Source organism: Oncorhynchus clarkii, chromosome 3, assembly GCF_045791955.1.
Source record: "Oncorhynchus clarkii lewisi isolate Uvic-CL-2024 chromosome 3, UVic_Ocla_1.0, whole genome shotgun sequence".
NCBI lineage: Eukaryota > Metazoa > Chordata > Actinopteri > Salmoniformes > Salmonidae > Oncorhynchus > Oncorhynchus clarkii.
Window position 1 is genome coordinate 62450795 of NC_092149.1, and position 12867 is coordinate 62463661.

The 12867-nt window shown below is 47.4% G+C and overlaps 1 protein-coding gene across 3 annotated transcripts in view; it reads left to right on the top strand.

The window, feature by feature from the left end:
* The window catches only part of LOC139400928 (uncharacterized), an 80269-nt gene that overhangs the window by 40948 nt on the left and 26454 nt on the right, over window positions 1-12867 (top strand). For 2 of the 3 annotated variants that reach the window (XM_071145473.1, XM_071145464.1), the window contains exons 2-3: window positions 5045-5216; window positions 7081-8981. In XM_071145473.1, coding sequence (XP_071001574.1) covers window positions 7111-8981 — 1871 coding nt within the window. In that variant the 5' untranslated portion in view covers window positions 5045-5216; window positions 7081-7110. Of the gene's footprint in view, window positions 1-4829; window positions 4847-5044; window positions 5217-7080; window positions 8982-12867 lie in introns of those variants that run through there. The other variant, XM_071145478.1, reaches the window with a different exon arrangement.

Consider the following 12867-nt stretch of genomic DNA (forward strand, 5'->3'; position numbering starts at 1 on the left):
GAGGTGGGGCAAAGGTACAGGATGGCAGGCAGGCTCAGGGTCAGGCAGAGTGGTCAGGCGGGTGGGTACAGGGTCAGGACAGGCAAGGGTCAAAAACCAGGAGGACGAGAAAAGAGAGACTGGGGAAAGCAGGAGCTGAGACAAAAACGCTGGTTGGCTTGACAAACTGAACAACAGACAATCAGAGAACACAGGTATAAATACACAGAGGATAATGGGGAAGATGGGTGACACCTGGAGGGGGGTGGAGACAATCACAAAGACAGGTGAAACAGATCAGGGTGTGACATAGAGCAGTAAATATAAATGTTTTGTCGTACCCGTAATATACCACGGCTGTCAGCCAATCAGCATTCAGGGCTTGAACCACCCAGTTTATAATGTGTTTAAATTATTAGATTCCATCAGTAACTATTAAGTGCATGTGGTTTGTTTTAGTGAAATTATCTGGAGATTGATTCCCTCGGTATTCCATCGAAGGGTCATGTGAATGAATGGTTGTGTTACATAAGATATTGGCGATAAGCATCTCTAGTCGATCAATAAGCCCTTGGTATCCAAGGCTTCCAGCCTATCGGATTGCTACATGACCAGATCAGATGCAATCTCTGGGATTAATAGTCACTGCTGGAGTCCTTACCCCAGCCCGCAAGACAGACAGGTTGTAGAATCTAATGCCAACATGGCCACTCTGTTTTGCTCTCTAAACTAAGGCAGGTAGCCTAGCGGTTAACAGTGTTGTAACCAAAAAATTGCTGGTTCGGATCCCAGAGCCGACTAGGTGAAAAGTCTGTCAATGTGCCCTTGAGCAATGCACTTAACCCTAATTGCTCCTGTAATTTGCTCTGGATTAGAGTGTCTGCTAAAATGTAAATTCATGTGTTTTTAAGAAGAGTGGTATTCCACCCTGCTTTTGTAGTATTAGAGCTTTATTCAGTCAGTATGGAAATAGAGGCAGGAGACAGATCAGGAGAAAGCAGAACATGTGGAAGTAGGGATTGAACACAGGACTATATCGAGCATCTAATAATGTGCTTACTGCCAGGAGTGTTCCCACTTGACCAGACATGCTCTCTAAATCAGAGCTTGTCTGACTGACTGCCAGTCTGCCACATGCCAGCAGATCAGATCAGTCATCACATGGAACCTGGTCTGAGTGAGTTAATTCCTAGTGGAGCAAAGGGCCTCAGCATTGCATCTCCAGTGATCCTTGTTCTGGCCTTTTTTTAATCTTCAGTCCTGGCCTGGGTATATTACTAGCCTAATTTACTGAAGAACACTGCTGTTACTGATGCTCCAGTGACCTTGTAATGTTACTGCACCTGTATAATGGCAACTTCACCGTACGTCTGTCTCGGCTTATTGTAAAGCACAACATGCAAAGACCCTATATGGTATAGCTGACACACCAGTGGATAGGCCTAGATCACGTGTCAAACTCGTTCCACGGAGGGCCAAGTGTCTGTGGATTTTCGCTTCACCCTTGTACTTAATTAATGAATTAAGGTCACTAATTAGTAAAGAACTCCCCTCACCTGCTTGTCTAGGTCTTAGGTGAAAGGAAATCCCAGAAACCCGCTGATACTCCCCTGGCCTAGATGATACCTGTATTTGTACTGTTATCCAATGCCCAATATATTGCATTCACTGACCGTAGGACAATCTGGTTTTGCTGAGGTTTTGCTGAATTAACAAATGCATGTCTAACAGTTTAAACATGTCTCATAGTCCAGCTACCTCTCTACCTTTTAACCATCCACATAGCCGTCCTACGTTCTAACTCTTGTCTTGACCATAACTTTGTTGTCAGAGGTCAATGTTATTATGGCAGCAGTGACACATGACACAGTCGTTGAGAATAGTATGGTGGTGGAAGAACCAAGACATTTTCCTGTGTGTGGATACGGTCTAGTGAATAGTCACTTCGTCTTAGTGCAGAGTGACTGAGGCTAAGCCTTCAAATCTCCAACTGGCCAGGTTTTGTCTGTGTTTTCAGGCTCAATGCCACCTAATGACACAGGCTGTTGTATACTGTACAGGGCTTGGCTTGCACACACACCACCACGGATCCCACCCAAGTTTGGTACTGAGAAGTCAGTGAAGGGAACACTGAACACATCACCACACTTCACATCAGTCCACACTTTACCAGTAGCACCATCCCATGGTGTCCCAGAGTGAGGGACGGCCATTCCCTGCTCTCCAGCTGGGTTTGCTGGTGCTCCCTGTCACTCACACAGTACTCACACAGTATGGAGGATTAGCCTAAAAACACCTGCTGGGCCATCATAGTGGTCCATGATGTTTAGACAGACAGACACTTACCACCCGCAGAGTATACACATGCACATGTGCGAGCACACAAACACACACACACCCACACACACACACGCACACACACGCACGCACACACACAGAGAGAGAGACAGTCCCTGGGCCTTTATTTCTGCCAAAGTGGTTTTCTCCTTCTTAGTTGTCCTCCAGGGGAGGGAGATGATTTGAGACAGACAGACCCAGCACACATCACCTAGATGAGTCAGTGTGTGTGTGTGTGTGTGTGTGTGTGTGTGTGTGTGTGTGTGTGTGTGTGTGTGTGTGTGTGTGTGTGTGTGTGTGTGTGTGTGTGTGTGTGTGTGTGTGTGTGTGTGTGTGTGTGTGTTTCCTTTCTCCCTAGATAGGAACGGCTGGAGGAGGTGTCACAACTAACTGGCATGTTATTATCACATAATTATAGACTGTGTAAGAGTGCTCAGTGGTTAATGCTCAATGGGATACTGATACACACAGACAAACACACAGACAAACACACAGAGAAACAGACACACACACACGAAAAGTAATGAATACACTATAGTAAACTCATTGGGGCACTGGTATCCACTGACAGTGATGTCCCACATGACATACTGGATAAAAATGACTCCGACACCTGTCCAGAAGAAAAAGAAACGCACACCTATTAAGACGAGGTGCTGGCTAGCGGAGTAGAACACCTATTAAGACGAGGTGCTGGCTAGCGGAGTAGAACACCTATTAAGACGAGGTGCTGGCTAGCGGAGTAGAACACCTATTAAGACGAGGTGCTGGCTAGCGGAGTAGAACTATTAAGACGAGGTGCTGGCTAGCGGAGTAGAACACCTATTAAGACGAGGTGCTGGCTAGCGGAGTAGAACACCTATTAAGACGAGGTGCTGGCTAGCGGAGTAGAACACCTATTAAGACGAGGTGCTGGCTAGCGGAGTAGAACACCTATTAAGACGAGGTGCTGGCTAGCGGAGTAGAACACCTATTAAGACGAGGTGCTGGCTAGCGGAGTAGAACACCTATTAAGTGCTGGCTAGAACACCTATTAAGACGAGGTGCTGGCTAGCGGAGTAGAACACCTATTAAGACGAGGTGCTGGCTAGCGGAGTAGAACACCTATTAAGACGAGGTGCTGGCTAGCGGAGTAGAACACCTATTAAGACGAGGTGCTGGCTAGCGGAGTAGAACACCTATTTAGGCGAGGTGCTGGCTAGCGGAGTAGAAAACTTGAAAATAAAAGAGAGCTGCACACTCTAGGAGCTCAGATGCAAAAATGTAATTACCAACGTTTCGACAGCCAAGCTGTCTTCATCAGGGTATAACACCTGACACCTGTCCAAACACACACAGCTGCAATGTGTGTCAGATCAGGATATTGTTGTGGTAAGCAGGAAGTGAAGTGAGCGGCACCACCGTGGTTTTAAAGATAGATGAAAGAAGCTACTGGGCTGCAGCTCGTGTGTGTGTGTGCGTGTGCGTGTGTGTGTGTATGTGTGTGTGTGTGTGTGTGTGTGTGTGTGTGTGTGTGTGTGTGTGTGTGTGTGTGTGTGTGTGTGTGTGTGTGTGTGTGTGTGTGTGTGTGTGTGTGTGTGCGTCAGCTCCTCTGATGCTGCTGCTGCTGCTGCCTCACGTTCTACGTTCTAGGCACTTGGCTTGTCAAACCTCAGGCTTTTGCTACTCCATTCTCCACCCTCCCCGCTACCTACCAAGGGGGTTGTCACAAATGGAAACTGGCTGGCTTCTAAAAAAGGTAACGTGTGACGTCAGTGACTGTGCTGTGCTGCTTTTAGACTCTGTCTCTCCCAGGTAGCTATGATGACTGAGGATGCAAAGATGTGTGTGTCGAGGATGGGATAGGGTCCTTTGGAATGGAAGACAGGAATATATTCTAGAGGCTGGAAGCAAGTTTAGAACTAGGTAAGAATGTGCTGCTGTGATATTTTCTGACTTCTATTTCTGTGGAAATAGTTGTGTGATCCTTTCAGTTCTTCAGAGTTGTCTGTAGTTTGACATGAGATGTGTAGTTTGGCAAGAGATGTGTAGTTTGACTTGAGATGTGTGATTTCGACTGTCCTGGTTGGTCTTGTATTTGTGCAGTTTTGTCATGGTGGAAAATGTTGTGTAATGTTGTCATTCAGCTTTGAAGCCCAGTAGTTGAATTGCATGACACAGTGACTAGAGTTGGATGTGTGAACATCAGTGTGTGTGTTTCCCTGAACTAATAATCAAACTCTAATGATGTTACTCACTTACGGCTAATTCAGTTCAGTTCTGCTTTTTTTACACTATCAAATACATCTAGAAGTATCTCTCTCGCTCGATTTCTCTCTCTCTCTCTCTCTCTCTCTCTCTCCCCCACCCGTTTGGGCTGGGAATTGCCAGGGACCTCACAGTATGATTTTATCATGATACTTAGGTGCCGATACAATGTTTATTGTGATTCTCACGATTCTATATGTATTGCTGAAAACAAATTGGCTTCCTATTGAAAAAGAAGATGGAGAACAGGCTATGAAGGAAAAATACTGGAGTTTTGGTTCAGGTACAGCCAACGAGCGCAAAAATAAGACTGCAATATATAATCAAAAATAATATCCCAATATGTAGCTATACATTTTTTCCCCCATCACTACCTCATAGAATACAGAAATACTAGTTTCAGCTGTTTCTGCTGGTTTGTTTATTTGACTCTATTGAATCCACTTATTGATGGAATTGTATCTCTCTCTTCTTGCTCCAGGCCAGGACTGTCTGGGTATCTGGATGCTGTAATCTCTAGACTAGACACACTGTTGTTCTTCACTGAAGACAGACTGTGAAGAAACCAAAGAGGCTGTGTGTTTGGGATGGAGCCAATGACCAGGAGGCTAAACTGAAGGAGAACAAGGCCACCGAGATTGGATTCAAATGGGGTAAGTTTAGACTGCTACTGGGCTTAACGGGTGGTGATCAGAAGGTTACCGACATGATAGTTCACTGGAATATGATGCTTGAGGTTGTTGTGTAACCTCCTGAGAGCTAGACACACACACTGACTCATCTAGGTGATCACACACACACACACACACACACACACACACACACACACACACACACACACACACACACACACACACACACACACACACACACACACACACACACACACACACACACACTGCCTCATCTAGGTGATTCAACACACACACACACACACACTTCAACCATCACTGAAAGGAAGTCACCTTCCAGCGAAAACAAAACTTTCCCATATTATTTACGGACTAGCTCCTCTCTCTTTTTAACTGGGGCCCTCGTCCCCTCACAGAGGATCAGTATGACTGATTTACCATGAGGTCAGAGGAGATGAAATACACCCTGGTTTGTGGTAGTGACAGTAGGAGCAGAGAGAGCAGAGAGAGCAGGGAAAGTCGAGGCCTTAATAAAGCCTGCCTCACTGTGTGCCTTTAGATTAGCTGTAATTCAATCAGAAAGGGAGAGAAGCTTCAGAGACATTGGTTCTCACACACATGTACAAACACACACATACACACACACACACACACACACCTCTCACGTGCTTATCAGACACACGCTCTTAATGCAAATTAAGTCTGTATATTCACATCGGTATTTTTTTCTTAGAAAAGCGAGAAATACCCACATGCGAGAACACAACCCGGGGCAAAAAGGGCTTTCACAAGAATGATTGACAACCTCCAGCGCTGAAAGGATCCACTTGCCTGCGTACATTTAGATGCAGAGATAAATACCAGAGCCTTTGTCAAGGCACGCAGCTCATTCAATCCAGCCTAGCGGAGTTTTAAATTAAACCTGAATATCGTTCTTTTACCTCCAGCATGTTAAGAATATTAATATACTTATTATCTACCATCAAACTAAGCTATTGTTTTTCTCTAGCGCCATAGAGCCAGCTGGTAAGAGAGGAGGGGTGCATTGCTAAATAAACCTCATCTTATTGCATTCATCTATGCATCAGGGAGGGATGAGGGATGATGATTCTGCCTAACGCAGCCCTGTTTTATAACTAAGTGCTGTCTGTCTCTTGACCCTAATTCGTGCTGAAGATTACAGAGAGGTAGCTAGCTATATGTATGGCCCTGTCCTGGCCCCCAGCCATGCAATTTGTACTAATTACAGCGATAGAGAGAGGAGTTGGTCCACTACGCAGCACTATTGCTCTCTTTCATTCTTTCTCTCCTCTCTCTCTCTCTCTCTCTCTCTCTCTCTCTCTCTCTCTCTCTCTCTCTCCTCCTAATCCACTGCTCCTCTCTGCAAAGTGGCAGTCTTTATTACTGTCCGTTCAGATTCATGTTTTATTTTCCTCCTCTCGTTTTTCATCATGGCCCAAGCGGATAGAGAGAGAGGGAAATAAATCCCTTCTTTTATTCATTGCTGCGGAGCGATGCCATTTAAAAAAAATGAACGTGATTGTTCAAGTTAAGGGAAGAAAGCTCAAAATGTTTTGGAAAATAATATTTATCTCATTCATAACATTTGCTGTATGTACAGTGTGGAATGTATTTGCTATTTCAAGGATTATCTCAACAACCCTCAGTGTCTGTCCTTCAAATGAAATTCCTGAAATGTGTTAGAACAGCTCATGTATAGATGCACTGTGGCAGTGTGTGTGTGCATGCGTGCGTGCGTGCGTGCGTGCGTGCATGCGTGTGTGTGTGTGTGTGTGTGTGTGTGTGTGTGTGTGTGTGCATGCATGCTTATGTATGTGCGTGCCTCTCCTTGCTCATTCTCCTGTGCCTCCTCTCTGTCCTTTAGGGCCAGTTTCCCAGAGCCTCTCTCTGCAGTATGGTGGCTCATACTGCAGCCATGCCGGACGTGAAGGCCCCTCCGCCATGTGATTACCCCTCAGCAGGCTGCTCCCCCGGCCACGGCCCTGCGGGCTACACCTGCACCGCTGGTCTCACCATGGACCTGGAGCCCTGCCTCAGCCTCACCGACCTGCCCCTTCCCCAACCCCATTCTGGCTTCAGAGGCCACAGCGTACCCCCCTACCCTCCTTACCCAGGCCAGTGCCCCGTCATGCCCCGGTGTAACAGCAGTGCCCTGTTGACTAATCTTGGCCTTCGTTACTGCTCCACCAACAGTGTGCAGCATCCACCCAGGGGGCCTGACTCTGGGCTGGGGTTAGGGTCAGGGTTAGGCCTGGAGCCAGACCACGCAGGGCCCTGTGTGAACATTAACCCAGACAGCGGGACTAGACTCTACCGCAGCATGGAGAACCTGAACTGGAGTAATTCTGTGTCTGAACCAGGCCTCTACTCCTCCCCCTATAGCGCCCCCCACAGGGGCAGCATGGACAGTGAGTTCATCTTCCGCTGCACTGCCACCAGCCACTGGTACGATGGGCCCCCGGTGGGGACAGGGCCCCAGGGCTACAGTCCTGAGACCCTTGCCTTCTACCCCAATGCTCGTCTGGGGAGGAAGGAGCTGCCCCTCTTCCCCCAGTGGTTGTTCCCCGGCGTGGATGACTGGGGGGTGAATGCTACCACCACCGCCAGGAAGGGGTTAAGGGAGAAGCTCCGCCTCCAGAGTGCCCGGGCAGCAGCAGAACCCCTAAAGCCTCTTCGACCGCAGATAACCCCAGGCAGTACCACTCCCATCCTCGAGGGGTGCTCAGAGAGGGACTCATCACCCTACCAGGGGTACGTTGGGAAACACCTGTGTTTCCGGCGCATCACCAGCCCTGAGGAAATCAAGAAAGAGGTTCTGAGACGCCTGCAGCTTCGCCGGCAGAACAGCACCCCAAACCTGACCCTCCACGCCTCCTCTGAGACTCCTCAGACCCTGGACATGACCAAGTCCTACACCACCGAGTCCATCTCTGTCGCTGGGAGTTGTGCAGAGATAATAGCCGAACGCAAGAAACCCCCCATGGGCCGCCTGCACATCCCCACCTTTGAGGAGTTTAAGAGAATGAGGCAGAGAGAGGGTGGACAGACAGAGAGCCAGGGTAATGTCACTACAGTAACAGCTTCAATAGACCAACAGCCAGAGCCTGGTACTGGCAATCAGACCCCAGGGACGGGCAGGGACTGTAAGACTCAGACAGCTCTATTGGGAAGGAGAGACTCTCAGTCTCCCACTGTGGGACTGAAGGAGGAGGAGAGGGAGAGCAGTGAGAGGATAGGCAGTGGAGAGATAGAAGAGATGGGGAGCTGTGAGGAGACAAGCAGTGGAGAGGCCAAGCAGAGTGACAGCTCCCCTGGGGCTCCACCACCCTGTCATCCAGACTTAAGAGCAGAGGAGAGGGTGACTATGGTTGCGCCAGCTCCCACAGCCAGTGCTACTAACTCAGCCACTCTCATCTTTACCGGACCCACTCCCCAGCCAACAACCAGCATTCAGAACACAGTCTCTACCATGGCTATATGTACCGGCCCTACTCCCCGCTCTCCCCTCCAGCCCTCCAGTCAGACACAGGGGGAGGGGACCATGGACCATGCCCAGGCCCAAGTCAGCAGCCCCAGTGTGGAGATCAGTGTGCCGGGGGCCTCCTTAGTCCCCTTCCCTCCTCCACGCAGGGAGAGTGCTGAGGGCCCCTCCAGCTGCTGCCCAGCCCTGCTCCTGGACAGGACTGACCTCTCCAGCTACGGAGCCAAGATCTACAAGATGAAGGATGGCTTTATCGGATCAGCCCTGGACCTCATCAAGAAGAGGTTAGTAAGAAGGTAGAGTTAGGGGTAGTTGTCATGATCAATACGATCATAAATGGGCTTCGGTATTGCACAATATTGTACAGTAATGAGCTGTTTATCTATCTCAGTTTGACTCGTTATCTTGCCCTACTTTGTGGAAGTTATATGCATACTCAGATGAAAGGTATAATTCTAAATGAAATGCAATATTGGACCTTAGCCATGTAAAGAAAGGATTAACTAGAAAATCCATTTATTTAGTAGTTTGTTAATCTGTGTAGCCTTCATTTAAGATGAACATACTTTTGACAAAAAGCTTGTTTTGAAATCTTGTAAAGCTCTTTGATGGCTAAATTGAATCTCATGGGTCCCAGCAAACATGACCCCATTGGCCTATGTGGGTATTCGGTGGGCAAGGTGGGCACGGGTTAGCCTACAACAAGCCCACATCAGAGCCCAACACAGGCTAGCCCACACCAGCCCGACACGGGGTTGCCCACAACAAGCCAAAACAGTCTAGCCCAACACGGGCCAGCCTACACCATCCCAACAGGGGCTAGCCAACACCAGCCAGACACAGGGTAGCCCACAACAAGCCCACATCAGAGCCCAACACAGGCTAGCCCACACCAGCCCGACACGGGGTAGCCAACAACAAGCCCAAAACAGTCTAGCCCACACCAGCCCAACACGGGCCATCCCACACCATCCCAACAGGGGCTAGCCCACACCAAGCCCAGCTAGAGGCGGGGGCTGATTAGAATAGTTGGGAGCGTGGAATGCACACAGTTCTTTTTGTGCAACCGTTACTGAGTTTGCTCTAACTGTTTAAGTGTTCTTTAGCTTGTACACTGCCAATGATAAAGTCTTTAAAAATACTTAAATAAGTGCATGTGATATGTGAGAAACGTAACATTTTCTCTTGTAAAAAATATACTGAACAGAAATATTAACGCACCATGCAACAATTTCAATGATTTTACTGAGTTACAGTTCGTATAAGGAAATCAGTCAATTGAAATAAATTCATTAGGCCCTAATCTATGGATTTCACATGACTGGGCAGTGGTGAAGCCAAGGGTGGGCATGGGTGGGCCAGGGAGGACATGGGTGGGCCAGGGAGGACATAAGCCCACCCACTGGGAAGCCAGGCCCAGTCAATCAGAATTAGTTTTCCCACAAAAGAGCATTATTACAGACAGGAAGAATCCTCAGTATCACCAGCTGTCCGGGTGGCTGGTCTCAGACAATCCCACAGGTGAAGAAGCCAGATGTAGAGGCCCTGGGCTGGCGTGGTTACACGTGGTCAGCGGTTATGAGGCCGGTTGGATGTACAGCCAAATTCTCTAGAACGATGTTGGAGGCGGCTTATGATAGAAAAATTAACATTAAATTATCTGGCAACAGCTGTGGTGGACATTCCTGCAGTCAGCATGCCAATTGTACGCTCCCTCAAAACTTTAGACTGTGGCATTGTGTTGTGTCACCAAACTGCACATTTTACAGTGGCCTTTTATTGTCCCCAGCACAAAGGTGCATCTGTGTAATGATCATGCTGTTTAATCAGCTTCCTGATATGCCACACGTGTCAGGTGGATGGATTATCATGTCAAAAGAGAAATGCTCACTGACAGGGATGTGCACAAAATTGGAGAGAAATATGCTTTTTGTGCGTTTGAAACATTTCTGGGATCTTTTATTTCAGCTTATGAAACATGGGACCAACATTTTACATGTTGCGTTTATATTTTTGTTCAGTATACATGTACAGTGGGGAGAACAAGTATTTGATACACTGCCGATTTTGCAGGTTTTCCTACTTACAAAGCATGTAGAGGTCTGTCATTTTTATCATAGGTACACTTCAACTGTGAGAGACGGAATCTAAAACAAAAATCCAGAAAATCACACTGTATGATTTTTAAGTAATTAATTAGCATTTTATTGCATGACATAAGTATTTGATACATCAGAAAAGCAGAACTTAATATTTGGTACAGAAACCTTTGTTTGCAATTACAGAGATCATACGTTTCCTGTAGTTCTTGACCAGGTTTGCACACACTGCAGCAGGGATTTTGGCCCACTCCTCCATACAGACCTTCTCCAGATCCTTCAGGTTTCGGGGCTGTCGCTGGGCAATACGGACTTTCAGCTCCCTCCAAAGATTTTCTATTGGGTTCAGGTCTGGAGACTGGCTAGGCCACTCCAGGACCTTGAGATGCTTCTTACGGAGCCACTCCTTAGTAGCCCTGGCTGTGTGTTTCGGGTCGTTGTAATGCTGGAAGACCCAGCCACAACCCATCTTCAATGCTCTTACTGAGGGAAGGAGGTTGTTGGCCAAGATCTCGCGATACATGGCCCCATCCATCCACCCCTCAATACGGTGCAGTCGTCCTGTCCCCTTTGCAGAAAATCATCCCCAAAGAATAATGATCCCACCTCCATGCTTCACGGTTGGCATGGTGTTCTTGGGGTTGTACTCATTCTTCTTCTTCCTCCAAACACGGCAAGTGGAGTTTAGACCAAAAAGCTCTATTTTTGTCTCATCAGACCACATGACCTTCTCCCATTCCTCCTCTGGATCATCCAGATGGTCTTCGGCAAACTTCAGACGGGCCTGGACATGCGCTGGCTTGAGCAGGGGGACCTTGCGTGCGCTGCAGGATTTTAATCCATGACGGCGTAGTGTTACTAATGGTTTTCTTTGAGACTGTGGTCCCAGCTCTCTTCAGGTCATTGACCAGGTCCTGCTGTGTAGTTCTGGGCTGATCCCTCACCTTCCTCATGATCATTGATGCCCCAAGAGGTGAGATCTTGCATGGAGCCCCAGACCGAGGGTGATTGACCGTCATCTTGAACTTCTTCCATTTTCTAATAATTGCACCAACAGTTGTTGCCTTCTCACCAAGCTGCTTGCCTATTGTCCTGTAGCCCATCCCAGCCTTGTGCAGGTCTACAATTTAACCCTGATGTCCTTACACAGCTCTCTGGTCTTGGCCATTGTGGAGAGGTTGGAGTCTGTTTGATTGAGTGTGTGGACAGGTGTCTTTTATACAGGTAACGAGTTCAAACAGGTGCAGTTAATACAGGTAATGAGTGGAGAACAGGAGGGCTTCTTAAAGAAAACTAACAGGTCTGTGAGAGCTGGAATTCTTACTGGTTGGTAGGTGATCAAATACTTATATCATGCAATAAAATGCTAATTAATTACTTAAAAGTCATACAATGTGATTTTCTGGATTTTTGTTTTAGATTCCGTCTCTCACAGTTTAAGTGTACCTATGATAAAAATTACAGACCTCTACATGCTTTGTAAGTAGGAAAATCTGCAAAATCGGCAGTGTCAAATACTTGTTCTCCCCACTGTATGATAGTAACAACTTTGTTGTCTTTCTGATACACTCTATCATGTTCCCTTTAAGGCTTGCCTTTAAGGCAATTAATGCATTGAATTAAACTGTAATAAATGTATTAAATTAATTCCTATTAAATACAAAAACGGCATCGTCCCAATGTGGGCAGCCTACATGGGGCCAATATTTTAGCGCGCATTGGTCTCCCATCGTGCCAATGTGGGCATGTTTGCTGGGAAAAGATGGGTATATTTCAGACAAAGTGAGTGCTGCCTTCACCAGATATGGGCTGGCCACACTGGGCAAATGCCTTGGGGGCCAACGTGGAGCCGATGAGCAAAGGCTCATTGGCCCAATGTTGGCAGCCTACATAGGGCCAATATTTTAGCCCGCATTGGGCCCACAGACTTCAGTCTGGTGTGGTTTGGCAAATCAAGGAGAGACGTAAAGCCTGCTTTGGCATTGTTCATAGGCTTACAACCTGGCATCACCCAGGCCAGCACACACCATTCGACTCAGACAGGCACATGTAGCCTCAGACATGGGAAACA